Consider the following 15,449-nt stretch of genomic DNA (forward strand, 5'->3'; position numbering starts at 1 on the left):
CCCCATAAAAGAGAATGATAGAATAAATTCCAGGCTTTACAAAAATTAAGTTGGATTGATTTGCTTGACTAAAACTCTTCCAGGTAGTGCCCCAGCATGGCCGCAGTCTCATGACTGAAACAAGTAAATGTTAAAATGTAAACACGAGTCGATATTCTGTAGATGAGGACTAATAGGCTGGAACTTGTCCACAGGTGTCCCTTGCCAACATACAAACATGATGATGATGATAATGATGTTGAATACATAGGTGGTTGTCTGTGTTGTTATTGTTTGTTTTTTAATGTTAATTCCGATCTTTTCCTTTTGTTTTTTTTCTCCTCCATTTTTCTTATTTTTCTAACTTCCTTAGAGATTTAACTACAAACAAATATTGTTAATCTATTAATCTATTTGGAATGGTGAGCTGGGAGAATCAGCACATCAGACAAAATGTTTAGTGGGTTTTTTTTGTTTTTGTCTGATTCATTCCATTTGGAGTTCCAATTCCACCAATGTTGACTTTTGAATACAGAAGTGATCAAAGACCTCCAGCTCCTGGAGTTCAGTAACACGAATTGGCCAATGTGTGTTGCTGTATCTCCAGAAGCTGGCGGCCTCCAATCGCTTCTGTATTTGTCTTCTCCTACTGCATATCGCATACCGTATTTTGAACTGATAACTTTACGCTCACCGCGGTTTCTCACTTCTTGAGGGAACGCTTCTGACAAGGAGACTACAGTGGTTTGGTCATGCATTGTGGTGCCCTCATGATGAACTTGTCCAGAAGGCTGTAGCACCAGATCTTCCCCTCCCCGGGTTGGTGTAAGCAGATGAGGGTGGTCAGCTGAAAACGTGGCCCATGACAGTAAAAACTGATATGGAGCTTGTTGCCACTTTTCAAGTCTTTGGCGTTCATTGCTGGAACCAAGAATGGCCTCAACACACTGTAGAGTCAGTTGCCAATAGACATGCTGAGAGGGTCATGACCTGGAGTCAATTCAACTGGCATTTTACCAGCCACTGGGCCACCCACTGGGCCACCCACTGGAAAAATGTTTAGCCTTCTACTTTAAGTTTTGATCAGTAATATTCTTTTTCCTGATTTCACTTTATGAAACAGTGGCCATGCTGTGGCAACACCTTGTAAAGTGCAGTCAATTTCATCATCAGGCAAGCGTGTAATTTGAACTCCTGGATTCAAAATATGAAGAGGTGTAAGCCAATTGTCACACAGTATACGTATCTGATGCTCTACTCACTATCATTCGCCTGCTAATTTTTAAAATTTCTTTGTTCAGTTGTTTGTTTATTTCCAATATCTGTGTTACATAAAAAAATTAACAATGATATTTTTTTCTTTTTATTCTTGCAGTATTGCTGCCGTGACCCGTTCTTCAACGAAAACTTCTGTCGTCAAAGACAATTCCATTCCAGTCGCTGATTTTTACGCTGAATCGATATTTTCGCCACCGGGTGTCAAAACCCGACAACGCCGTCAATCAATGTATGTGCAAAAGCAAGTCCCAAATGTCTCGTTTTCAGTTACGAAACAGGACGTGACGTTCTCCGAAACAAGCTCGTTGACTTCTTCCAAGGTGACCAACGTCTCGAGTCGCACCATAACAACCGTCCAGCAGACAAAGTCATCTTCGCAGATGTCTGCTCTGGTTGGCAGTGACCAGGCGGTCGAAGGACTGGCAGGCGAGAAGGAGACAATCAGTGAAGAAATCAGCAACATCATTAATAACCTTCGCGACTCAAATCGCAAGCGCAAGTCTGATGTGCAGTCACTGGAGACTTCTGACGTCAAAGAAAAAGTGCCAAAACCTTCAAAGACACTGGAAGAAGAGAAATTGTCTCTGGTTAGGAGTTTGTCGTTGAAGGAGAGGTCCAAAGAGAATGTTTCGACAGCGGGAAGCGAAGACATAACCAAATTAGTTACTGTGGATATCGTTTCCGAAGAACTGGAAGCCGCTGCAGTAGAAGAAGAAGAGGTTCCGCCCGATATACAAGATAATTCCAGTAAAGCTAAGAAAAGCACACCACAGAAGAAGAAGCCTGGAAGAAAAAGCAAGTCTCCCGCTGCTAAAACAAAGACAACCAGGACACGGAAGACAAGTACTTCGAAGGCCAAAAACCAAGAAACCGATTCTGAAGAAGTAGCAACGGTTGAAGTGGTTGTAGATAGCAGCAGTACTACACCTGCAAGAAAGAAAAGGGGCGCGACGCCAGTAAAAGCAAAAGCGAGCAGTAAAGGGGCAAAGAGAAGTACCACTCCTAAAAGACAAGCAAGTGCACCAAGCAAGGAATTGGTTGTAGAAGCCATTGCTCCAGTCAAGAAAGAAAGGAGATCACGATCAGTGGGGCCGAAGAGTAAAAGAAAAGTAGATGAGGTGCCGGCAGACAAAGCAGACGAGGGTGCCGCTTCGGTTGAAACGAAAGAAACATCTAAAAAGGGCTCCCGTTCACGTAAAAGTACTCCTCAAGCTGAAGGGTCTCAAAAATCTTCTGTAAAAGGCTCACGTAAGAAATCGACTTCAAGGAAATCAACTCCAGTGAGAAAGGCAACCCCTACGAAAAAGCGTACTCCGAGAAAGGCTACTCCGTCTAGAGAACGAAAGGCTACTCCCACAAGAAAGGCCACCCCCACGAGGAAGGCCACTCCCACAAAGAGTGCCACACCCACAAGAAAGACTGCTCCTGCTAAGAAAGCCACTGCATCTAGGGAAGCAACTCCTGCCAGAAAAGCCGATACTCCTGTCAGAGAGGTTACTCCTGCTAGAAAATCTGCCACTCCACCCCGAGAAAGTACTCCTGCTAGAAAATCTGCCACTCCACCCCGAGAAAGTACTCCTGCAAGAAAGGCCACTCCTTCTAGAGAAGCAACTCCTGCTAGAAAGGGTACTCCTGCTAGAGAAGCAACTCCTGCTAGAAAGGCTACTGCTACTAGAAAGGGTACTCCTGCTAGAAAGGGTACTGATACTAGAAAGGGTACTCCTGCTAGAAAGGGTACTCCTACTAGAAAGGCCACACCTTCTCGAGAAACAAGCGTCGCGAGAAAATCGTCTCCAAAGAAGGTCACCCCTTCTAGGGAAGCTACACCTGCACGAAAGAGTACTGCTAGGAAAGCAACACCTTCCCGAGAAACTGCTTCTAGAAAGGCAACTGCTAAAAAGGGTAGTCCCATTAGGCAGTCAACACCTTCGAGAAAAAGTACCCCTGTTAGACAGTCAACACCTTCTAGGAGAGGATCTCCGGTCAAAGAGAAGACATTGCAACAGAAATCTAGTGGGAAGAAGTCACAGAAAACATCACGGTCTCGAAGCAAAACAAAGAGAGTCCACAAGCGTGCTTCTTCAAAGAAAGCCGGTAAGAAGAAAACAGTGCTGGCCACGCAGGAAAAAGAATCCTTGGCTACTGTTGGGGCTGATGAAAAAGCAGCAGCACCACCCCCACAAAAGACAACCACCAGTAGTAGCTCTTCTATGTCTACAATAATCACAGGTCTCTTTAAGCATTTCGCCCCAAGCCAGAAAAAGGCAAAAGTAGTTGAGTCCACCACCACAACAACGACAGTTGGTGGTTCCGTGGCTGCCGAGTCTGAAGTTAATACAGGGGAAGAGCCGAAAAGAAAGATACCAGAGGCAAGAAAACGTGCACTGATTTCTTCGCCTCTGGATTCCAGCACACCTGAGGTTCCCCAGGCTCCTAAAGCATCTTTCGTTAGCAGACTGAGAGATACAGCTTCAAGCCTGTCTCCATTTGCCTTGAGCAGGTCGTTCGAGTATAAGCGTGCTGTTGTGGCGTCGGCTAACAACAAAACTGTAGAGATTTCGCAGACGGTCACACATCCAGGAATGACCGCTGGCAAAGGATTAGATGAGACTGACCAGCCAACGTCAGCGGTACAACAGGTTGTTGAAATGAGCTCCACTCATGCAACAGTTGAAGAGGATGAAAGCAAACAGAAGCAAGGGGAAAAAGTTGTCGACACACGAGAAACGTATTATGAGTCCCAGGAATCAGAAATTGATGAGGGGTCGATCCTTGATAAGCTGGTTCATTATGAGTCACAACAGTCTGAGATAGAGGAGGTGGAAGCTGATAAGCAGAAACTTGTTCACTATGAGTCCCAGCATGACACTGAGGAAGAGTCCCAGGTTGAGACAGAAGATGACTCCCACGTTGAGATGGAGAATGAGGTGGAGGAAGAGTCACATGGTGTGGTGGCGAAAAAGACCCATGTTGAAGAAGCAGAAGAAGAAGAGGAAGAGTCATGTGATGTGGTGGGGAAAAGGACCTATGTTGAGGAAGAAGAGTCCCAGGTCGAGACAGAAGAAGAGTCACATGATGTGGTGAAGAAAAAGACCTATGTTGAGGAAGAAGAGTCCCAGGATGAGACAGAAGAAGAGTCACATGATGTGGTGGAGAAAAAGACCTATGTTGAGGAAGAAGAGTCCCAGGACGAGACAGAAGAGGAGTCACATGCAGTGGTCGAGAAAAAGACCTATGTTGAGGAAGAAGAGTCCCAGGACGAGACAGAAGAGGAGTCACATGAAGTGGTGAAGAAAAAGACCTATGTTGAGGAAGAAGAGTCCCAGGACGAGACAGAAGAGGAATCACATGCAGTGGTGGAGAAAAAGACCTATGTTGAGGAAGAAGAGTCCCAGGTCGAGACAGAGAATGACTCCCAGGTGGAGTCTCAGGTTGAGTCCCAAATTGAAACAGAAGATGAATCCCTGCTTGAGATTGAAAACAAGACAGATGATGGTACTGCTGAAATATCCAATATCACTATGGATACAAGGGAGTTTGTTTCATCCGAAAGAAATGTAACCGTCCACTATGAGTCACAAGAGTCGGAATTGTTAACAGAGGAAGAAGATGATGGTTCCTGTGTGGTGAATGGTGTTGAAGAGGAAGGCAGTGAAGCCAAAGAAGGGGACGTAGGGAAAGGAAAAGAACATTATCTTGAACAGCATGTCGTTTGTGATTATGTCAAAGAACACCGTTTCACAGTCAACAACAAAGAGACTGACGACTCCTCACAAGAGCCCATCCGATCGAAAGGTGAAGACGAAGAAGAAGAAGAGGAGGAGGAAGAAACAAGGGGAAGGGTGTTGACTAGAAGACAAGCGGCAGCTGCAGCAACGAAAGGGTCGTCGTTGAGAGCAAAGAGAACAACAACAACAACAACAACGACAACAACGACAAGGAAATCGATGCTGGGTAAGAGAGGCGCCGAGAAAGTACTAGAAGATACTCCCTACGACTTGGAGCCGCCAAAGAAGATCTTCACCGAGGTGATGGATGAGGATGAAACGATGGAGATGGCAGACAAGGACGAAGAGGCGAACGCCCTCTTTGACTCGTATTACTCTGGCTACGGACTACGCTGCACCATCCTCTGATAACTCTATGCTCCCCCTGCTGTTTACATCTCAGCTCCCCCTGCTGTTTACATCTCAGCTCCCCTAAGACGCTGTTGGTAGAAACTGCCTTCCCCACTCTCCCATCTGATGCCTCGTTCCTCGGAGGTACCAAGTTCCATAAAATCCATTTTTATCTTTTTTGTCCCCCCCCCCTCTCGACAGACACCAAGGCAACAGCTGCATCATAAAATTTCCTCTCCCCTTTTTTTTATTGTAATTAAAATTATTTTTTTTTAGATGCAAGTATGTGCGTTTGTGTGTATGTGTGTGTGTGTGTGCAAGTGCGTGCACACACATGTAGGGTTTAATTTGTCGTCATTCCTTACTCTTTCTCCATGAAATGCCCTACAGCCACTACCATCATGCACCCTCTGCACACACAAACACACACTCATATGCACACATGGCCTGTGTATGCAAATATGCACATGTATGCATATACAAATATTCATACTTTGACATGTTCATGTGCGCTTGCTTGCTTGCATGGATGCACATATACACTTAGGTACACATACAAATATAGACATAGCTGCACTCCAACATGCACACACACATACACGTATGAATTCTATAACACATACACATACATCTATGGACACATGCATGCATATACAAGTACTCATAGTTTGATACGTTTGTGAAAGCTCACTGACATGAATGCATATGTGCACGTGTGCACACATGCAAATATAAATACAGCCACTCCTTAACATGTCCACACATGCATACATGTATTCTTTAAGATGCATGCATATACAAACAAGCATACTTCAACATGGTCACACCTCAACATGAACACACACACACACACATTCTTTAACACACACACGTATGACCACATGCATGCACTTAAACACCCATACAATTATAAATACAGTCACATCTCAACATGTGCACACATGCATGCATATACAAACATGCATACTTCAACATGGTCAAGCATATTTGCTCGCATTGCACGCACTCAAGCGCACATACAATTATCACACAGTTGCACCTCAACATGTACATACAGACACCATGTTTCTCAGGTGCATAGATACATGCATATGTTTTAGACACAGAAACATTATACACACAGCAAGCTGTGCGTATACTTCACTCATATTCCTTCCTAAATTTTGCATTGCAGCATCCTTTAACAATAAACATCCCTTGTCTGATGAGGGAGTTTTGACCCCTCCCCCCGACAAGCCAGCTTTAGGGGGGGGGGATCTGCCTGTGTGTTTTTTTGTTTTTTTTTTTCGTCCTCCACCTTTCTGCTCGCCTTTCCATGTCTCCTCCTGAAATGTTGTCTGCTGGCATTTCGGCATTTCACACATGTGTGGATATCATCAGAATGTGCCAAGAAAGACATTTTATTAAAAGAACTCTTTTTTTTTTTTTTTCTCCCTTCTTTTTTTTGGGGGGGTAGGGGAAGGAAGTGTCCTGAACAACCGAAACAAAAAAACAAGGAACGCCTACGAGAAAGTTTTCATCATTGTTACCCATTTATACTCTTCCTTGTTGTTGTCATTACTAACACTACTACCACCACCACCACCACCACCACTACTACTACTGATGCCACCACTATCATTGACAACATTAATACCATTGACATGATCACTAAAGCAAATCATATATATATATATATATACATACATACACTCACATATATATGTCCACACATATATGTATTTGTATATATATATACGTATGTGTACATATATATTTTTATATACATGTGTGTGTGTGTGTGTGTGTGTACATATATGTATGTGAACATATGTGTACTTGCATATATATTTGTGTGTATGTGCACGTGTATTTGCATATATGTGCACACACATATATATATACATACATACATACATACATTCTCACATATATGAGGTTGAGCCAAAATGTTAATTTGTCTTTTTTGATGGAAAATTAGACATAAATTTTAAGCATTAAGCAATTTATTTAATCAGTGATATAATTACTTCTGCTAGTTTTGGGGCAAATCCATTGTTTGCTGCTCAGAGTTTCCCGTCTTTATTGGTAAAGAACTCTACTGGGAGAATTTCTTTAGATCCACGGCAGAGATGGAAGTCTATCTATTCAGTAAATTTCAAAGAAACTGAGAAAGGCAGAAATCTGAAGATGCTAGGTTGGGCAAATATTGGCAAGTGTGAGAAAACTTCCAAGCCAAACCACCCCAAAACATCTGCAAAGAAGTGTGCCGTCTGGCATTGTTGTGATGGAAGACAATACTCTTATGATTAGTAAGTTCCGGATGCTTCTGGTGGATTGTAATGTTTAATTTGTGGAGCTGGTCACAGGACACATCTGAATTGATGATCTCGTTTGTGGGAAGAAGATCATAAAAGCCAACACCCTTCCATTCCCAACAGATTGACAGCATAATGTTCTTTTCAGTTGAGTACTCCTTGGAGGTTGTTTGTGGTTGTTCTCCACATTTTTACTTCACATTGTTGTACACGATCCATTTTTCTTCCCCGAATGCCATTCTCTTCAAAAAACAGGATCATTTACTTCATGCATCTGCTACAAATCGCAGATGGCCATTTGTTGGGCTGCATCCTCCTCATCCAATCGATGTGGAACTCAAACATCCAAGCCTTGCAGACATAACCAACTCAATGTAGATGGCTTTCAACACTCGATTCGAATATTTAGAGAATATCTGTGATGAGCCTAGTTATATAACAGGGCTTCGTCTCAGGTAACTTCTTTGTTGCTGTTAATCATAGTTGGCCAGCCAGAAATGATGTACATCTTCAATGGGAAAATTTCCCCATCAAAATCTTGCAAACCAGTTCTATCACATAACAGCATCCTCTCTGTACAACAGCACATGTCTTCCTAAAGGCTCTCATTGCTTTTGTGCATGACATATTGATCATGTTTGCATGCTTGAGATCAACCTGGAAATGCAGAACCAAAGCAAAATACAACCTGTTCTGTTCTGTCCCCGAGTTCATGTTGAACTATGTTAGTGTGCCAAGTATCTCTTTAGTGTACGTGTCCATAAGAAAAGGAAAGCAAACTGTGTTGGGGTATTAAACGAGTACACATGCGCAAAGGAAAAACAGCAAACGTTTTGGCCAACCCTATATATATACATATATATATATGTACGTCTGTATAAGTTTGAGTATGTATATACACACATACACATATACCCCTACGCATTAATACCAATCTTTTTGCTTTGGTTAAAGCTTTTTAATTTTAATTTTTTTTTAATTGCTTATTTTGTCGTCTAATCCATGTGTTCCTTCCACTTGGTACTACTTTACCTCTACCACCACCACCACCACATACAGTGTTTCATTCGCTCTGCTGAACACTTGGGGGCATGCTGTTAATAATACATTAGGTACGGCAGCCAAGAGGTCTCTGCTGTTTTGGGGTAAGGGACGTAACTCTGCTTGACTTACGACCACCTCTTTGCTTCAAGTCTGTTATTCACGAAGTTAGTGTGTGTGTGTGTGCATATATCTATATATATATATATATATATATATATATATATATATATATATATATATATATATATATATATATATATATACACATACATATACACACACACACACATATATATTTACACATACTCATACTCGTTCATGGCAACGCCTCTTTCAGCTGTTAGAGGCATGACAACAGTTTCGGCAGTCATTTTCATCCAACAAGAAACAATTTCTTGGAAGCATGCTGTTCCTTCATTTCAGCCATCACAAAATAAACAAAAGACCCACCCCATGACAGTAGGACAGCGCCCTATGACCGGTCGGCGGGACTGATGCCTGAGAATCACGTAAAGTGGTTTCTAGCGGCAGAAGCCTGAACTACAACAGGCTTTTAAACTAGAGAGAATGTTTCCAGTTACTTTTGGGTATCTCCTTGTATACAACGTACAATAAACCAACTACTTCCATCCTTCTGTCTTATCTGCTGTTTGCTAGCCTACAAGGTAAGTGCCACATGAGTAGTTCAGTGAAACAAACCTCTACTTAGAGCCAAGGTAAACTGTTCACAATGTTACACTAGATTCTCCATTGATAACTAGAGCAATTGTATTCTGTACTCCAGGGGTTGACAGGGCATGAAATTCCAGTATCTCTTCATTACAGCTTATTTTCCTTCATGTAGGTATTGTTACGAAATGTACCTTTATACTCTCATGGTACTTATAGATGGTCACCAAATGCTGTGAGCAATCAACGTTTCTGATGATAAATGTGGTCCTGTATGTATTTCAGGGATGTCACAAAATAGAAATTTCGCTCCTCGAGGATGTAGTAAGTGGTTTGGGGCGTGAACAGAAGTCTGAGTTGGCTTCGGTGTGTGGACATGATAATGATGGAAAACTTTGTACCAGTGAAAGGGATACAGCTCTCATTTGGTTTTTCTTATGTAGTAGCATACATACACACGTTATATATATATATATGTGTGTATATACATACATACATATATATGATATATATATTTTTAATGTGTGTGTGCCTGTATATATATTGATAATGTATGTGTGTGTGTATATATGTATATATCCATACACACACACACACACACACACATATATATATATATATATATATATACACACACTTGCGTGCGTTTGTGGATAAGTTACATTTTTTTTTATTCAGAAACTTCATTGTTCCCATTTGTTTTTATATTTTATTTTTCAATATTTAAAAATAAATTTTTTGTTGACTTTTTGCTTTTCACTTGCAGCTAGGTACTAATTGTATACATTGATGTATGTGTGTATTATATATATATATATATATATATATATATACATGTATACACACATATATGTACATACTTACATCTACATGTGTATATATGCATATCAGGGTAGTATATATATATATATATATATACATACATACACACACACACTCAAACATATCTATATATGTATGTGCATATGTATTCAAGCATATACACACATACACATGAACATTTGTGTGTACGTGTGTGTATATATATATAACATGTACATGCACAAATGTTTGAAAGCAGACAAATTTTCCACCTCATTTTTTACGATAACAACAAGACTAGGTGTTGTAGTGTTCATGTTTCTCACGAATTTATCACCCAAATTCAAAACCTCTTATTAATAACATCGGCAACAGTAATAAAATATTTTATCCAATATTGCCATTTTCTGTTTTTTTTTTTTTGCTTCCAAAAGTTATCTCTCAGAGAAGTTGCTTCAAAGTTTCTTTCAGCCTCATCTTTGTTTTAATCAATTCTTGGAATTTTTCCCTGAAAGTTCATGGTAGGGATCCTAGCTGTAAATAAACATCAATAGCCAGCTGGAGGAGATGTTCTCCTGGGACTAAAAGCTACAGTAGCATTCACCCTTAGGGGTTAGCCGCATTTAAGTGGCAAATATACTTCACGTTGTCGTGCAGCTGTTGTTTATACCTCGTTCAGAGATTTAACATTGCTCATTTAACTTTTTCGAGATCAGTGAATTTTCGTCACTGGAAAAAGGATATATGTATTTGCATCGGGACCCCTTCGCATCGAAGATCGGTGATTGTCATGCGCTGACGAAGGGTAAATACCCAGAAACCCGGGTCCGTGCATATCACGTCAGGTCGACGATGGGAAAGATGACTTCCCTTTGCAAATACCGACAGGGCACAGAAAGTGTGTCAATAGCCAGCTGGAGGAGATGTTCTGCTAGGGCTACAAGCTACAGTAGCATTCACCCTTAGGGTTTAGCCGCATTTTAGTGGCAAATATACTTCACATTGTCGTGCAGAGATTTAACATTATGGAAATATTTTTTTCAATGCCACATGCTTTTCATAACAAATCATTCCTTTCACAGTTAAGGAGCACGAGAAATGAATTCCATCTATCCATTTTATCCGCCCACTGTTCCCTGTCGCCATTATAACCACTGATACCATTTTATCCTCCTCCCATACTTATCTCAACCATCGTCATCATCAACACTATCTCTAAACAGCAACGCCACCATAGGTTATGTGGAAACGATGAACGTGTTTTGAAGGCAGATAATCAAAGAACTTTACATTGTAATACTTTATGTAAAGTAAATATAACAGATGAAAAATCCATCAAGAATCCATAAAAATTCCCAGATCAATACCAAAATTTCATCATATGTTCCTTGTGTCACTACCAACTTTTCCTGCAAGTTTCATCAAATACCGTTCACAACTTTTAAAGTTATTTTGCACACAGACAGACAAATGCGGAGGTAATAATAACCCTTTCTACTAAAGGCACAAGGCCTGAAATTTTGGGGAAGGGGGGGGGGGAGAAATCGATTACATTAATTCCAGTGTATCACTGGTACTCAATTTATGAAGCCTGAAAGGATGAAAGGCCAAGTCGACCTTGGCGGAATTTCAACTCGGAACACAAAGAAAGGCGAAATGCTGCTAAGAATTTTGTTTGGCATGCCAATGATTCTGCCATCTCTCTATAATGATAATAATCTGTCAAAATATGGGGAAAGTTATAGAAAATTCTGTCTCAAGAGTTGAAAAATAAAGTTTACAAAAACTTTTGTAAATATTTTGTAAATAGGCGTAGGAGTGGCTGTGTGGTAAGTAGCTTGCTTACCAACCACATGGTTCCGGGTTCATTCCCACTGCCTGGCACCTTGGGCAAGTGTACTCTACTATGGCCTTGGGCCGACCAAAGCCTTGTGAGTTGATTTGGTAGACGGAAGCTCAGAACGTAAAGAACAAATGTCTCAGGTATTTTGTATCAACCGATACTACCAACCTTGTAATAGCGTGGCTTTAATGATGTCACTTGTCAGTGGTTTCCATTTATAGTTATGTCCCTTTATTGTCTATAGGGGACGTAACTTATCTCTGAATAGGTGCTTCACAATGAAATAAATAAACTTGAAATTTTTAATTTACTTCGAGGTTAATAGTTTACGTCCCCGTAACTTAGCGATTCGACAAAAGGAGACCGATAGAATAAGTACTAGGCTTCCAAAGAATAAGTCCTGGGGTCGATTTGCTCGACTAAAGGCGGTGCTCCAGCATGGCCGCAGTCAAATGGCTGAAACAAGTAAATGAGAGTAAAAAAAAAAGAGAGAATATATATACATGAGAGAGAGAGAGACAGACAGACAGATGTGTGTTGTTGGGAGAACAAACGAAGATGTAAGAGAGAAGGGGAGATGTAAAGAGGTATAGGAATAGAGAGAGGAAGAGAAAAGGTGATAGATAGAGGACGAGCAAAGTGGTAACCAGCCATGACAACGCAGCATGGTCACAATGGCGGCCTTAGCAACAAGTGCTTGACTTTAAAAGTATGGCTGACTCATTGATGAATCACTGGGGGTCCTTCTGGATTCAAGTGATCGTTGGGACTTTGAGGTAAGTAGGAGTGTTAACAGTGGTGATGGTGGTGCTGGGAGTAGTGGTGGTGGTGGCGATGGGGATCTTGTTGCGTGTTAGAAGCAGGGGGTGGTGTTGGAGGCGTGACTGAGCGTGTTTAAGTACTCGCTTGCGTGTATGCATGGTGGCTAAATAATTGATTATACTAATATGCAACAATGAACACATGCATGCATGTACGTAAGTTGTATTCAAAGTTAAGATTAAGGTGTAGACATTAAAATGCATGTATGTATGTATATGTATATGTATGTATGTGTATGTATGTATGTTCTTATTCACTTTTATTTCAAGATTTCTTGCCAATAGAGAAAGTGCTGGTTTCTAACCTAGATCCAACGTTCCTTCATTGGAATTTCAACATCAACAACAGAGGATTTTTGTTTGTATGTATATATGTATGTATGTATGTATACGTGCAGATTTACGTTTTGCTTTAAGTATGTATTCTTATGCATATAGTTGCATGTCTAGACATGTATGTATGTATGTCAATTTTATTTCAAGACTTTTTGCTAATTGAGAAGAGCTGGTTTCAAACGTAGATGCAAGGCTCCTTTACTGGAATTTCAACAACATCAACATCGTATATTTATATGTATGTGTGTGTGTGCGTGTGTGTGTACGTGTTCTCTTGACCTCTTGCATATAGTTCTGTGTCTAGACACGCATGCATACATGTATGTCATTATCCAGTTTTATTTCAAGATTTTTTATTTCAAGATTTTTTGCCAACAGAGAGAGAGAGAGAGAGAGAGAGAGAGAGAAAGAGAGAGAAAGAAAGAAAGAGAAAGAAAGAAAGAGAGAGCAAGAAAGTGAGAGAGAGAGCTGCTTTCTAATCTAGATCCAAGACTCTTTCATTACAATTTCAATAACATCAACTGGATATCTTTGTATGTATATATGTATGTATTTGTGCAGATTATTGTTTTTTTAATGCATTCTCATACATATAGTTGCATGTCTAGACATGTATGTATGTATGTATGTCTTCTGCTGTTAATTATTTAGATTCTTTTCCTGAACAAAGAACTGGTTTCTAACAGTGATACAAAGTTCTTTCGTTAGTGTAAATAACAAAAATAATGTCACATTCTAAACTTGAGAGAAGTCTTGCATATTTTTACTGTTCCACTTACAGATTATATTTGTAATGTGTGAATCAAATGGTTAATTTCTTTTTCTGAAGATGTATGTGTGTGTGTGTATGTGTGTACAGTGGTCTAGCTTGTGTGTGTGCCACCTTTTACTGTGAACTTATCTCTCCGTAAACTTTTATCAATCCTGAGAGGATGAAAGGTAAAGTGGACCTCGGCATGTTAACGGTTCTGCCAGTTCACCAAAGGTAAGATAGGTGTTGGGTAGCAATAGAGGTAATCCAGATGTGAGACCGCAAGGGTTGGTGGTCCAGCAGAGGAGAGCTAGAATGTATTGGACGAATGGGGGGATGTGGTATGGTGAGGTAGTCTAATACAGGCTCCATTATGTAGGTGGAGAGAAGAGTAGAAAGATGAGGAGGTTAGACTAAGAGTAGAATGCCTGATGTGGTCAGCACATGTGGTGGAAAGATGAGAGATGGGCAGGGTATTGGCCCTTCTGGGTGATGAAGAACTACAAGAGTCATGGAAGAGAGAATGAGCAATTAATATATAAGTAGGTGTGTGAGGATGTAAAGGGAACAGAACAGTAATGTAGGTTTGGCAGTGATGTGTGTGTGTGTGTGTGTGTGGAGGCGCAATGGCCAAGTGGTTAGGGCAGCAGACTCACGGTCATAGGATCGCAGTTTTTCGATTCCCAGACCGGGCGTTGTGAGTGTTTATTGAGCGAAAACACCTAAAGCTCCACGAGGCTCCAGCAGGGGATGGTGGCGAACCCTGCTGTACTCTTTCACCACAACTTTCTCTCATTCTTACTTCCTGTTTCTGTTGTGCCTGTAATTCAAAGGGTCAGCCTTGTCACACACTGTGTCACGCTGAATATCCCCGAGAACTATGTTAAGGGTACACGTGTCTGTGGAGTGCTCAGCCACCTGCACGTTAATTTCATGAGCAGGCTGTTCCATTGATCGGATCAACTGGAACCCTCGACGTCGTAAGCGTCGGAGTGCCAACGACGACGATATATGTGTGTGTGTGTGTGTGTATATCGAGAGAGAGAGAGAGGCAATTATGCAAATAAAGAAATTAGGTGTATAGAATATGATATAATAGTTTGTGCATGAAACACAAAATATGTATATGTGTATACATGCCAAACAACACAAAACAAAAAATGAAGACTTTCAGATGATGTATATTTAAGTGCAAATGACAGAGAAAATTAAAAGGGTAGAAGAAAGATAAGCCCAATAGCTGTTTCTGGAGGCTTGGAGATATCCGATAATGTTAGTAGATGAGATCTCTGGATCTCATCTGTGGACTATATATATATATATATATATTGGACGGGCTTCTTTCAGTTTCCATCTACCAAATTCACTCACAAGACCTTGCTCAGATGGAGGCTTTAGTTGAAGACACTTGCCTAAGTTGCCACATAGTAGGACTGAACCCAGAACCATGTGGTTTGAGAGCAAACTTCTTACCACAGAGCCACATGTAAAATATACATACATACATATATA

The 15,449-nt window shown here is 40.8% G+C and overlaps 2 protein-coding genes across 4 annotated transcripts in view; both read left to right on the forward strand.

Annotated features, from left to right (window-relative positions):
- LOC106867411 (serine/arginine repetitive matrix protein 2) overlaps positions 1 to 10,581 on the forward strand; it is a 25,349-nt gene extending 14,768 nt beyond the window's left edge. For both annotated transcript variants that reach the window (XM_014912278.2, XM_014912277.2), the window contains one exon: positions 1,355 to 10,581. In XM_014912278.2, the coding sequence (XP_014767764.1) occupies positions 1,485 to 5,393 (3,909 nt within the window). In that variant the 5' untranslated portion in view covers positions 1,355 to 1,484 and the 3' untranslated portion in view covers positions 5,394 to 10,581. The remainder of the gene's footprint in view (positions 1 to 1,354) is intronic.
- Positions 10,582 to 12,674: 2,093 nt separating this feature from the next.
- The window catches only part of LOC106873056 (HEAT repeat-containing protein 4), a 595,254-nt gene continuing 592,479 nt past the window's right edge, over positions 12,675 to 15,449 (forward strand). For both annotated transcript variants that reach the window (XM_052975734.1, XM_052975735.1), the window contains exon 1: positions 12,675 to 12,805. The gene's annotated coding sequence lies outside the window, so the exon portion shown is untranslated. The remainder of the gene's footprint in view (positions 12,806 to 15,449) is intronic.

Source organism: Octopus bimaculoides, chromosome 22 (genome assembly GCF_001194135.2).
Source record: "Octopus bimaculoides isolate UCB-OBI-ISO-001 chromosome 22, ASM119413v2, whole genome shotgun sequence".
NCBI lineage: Eukaryota > Metazoa > Mollusca > Cephalopoda > Octopoda > Octopodidae > Octopus > Octopus bimaculoides.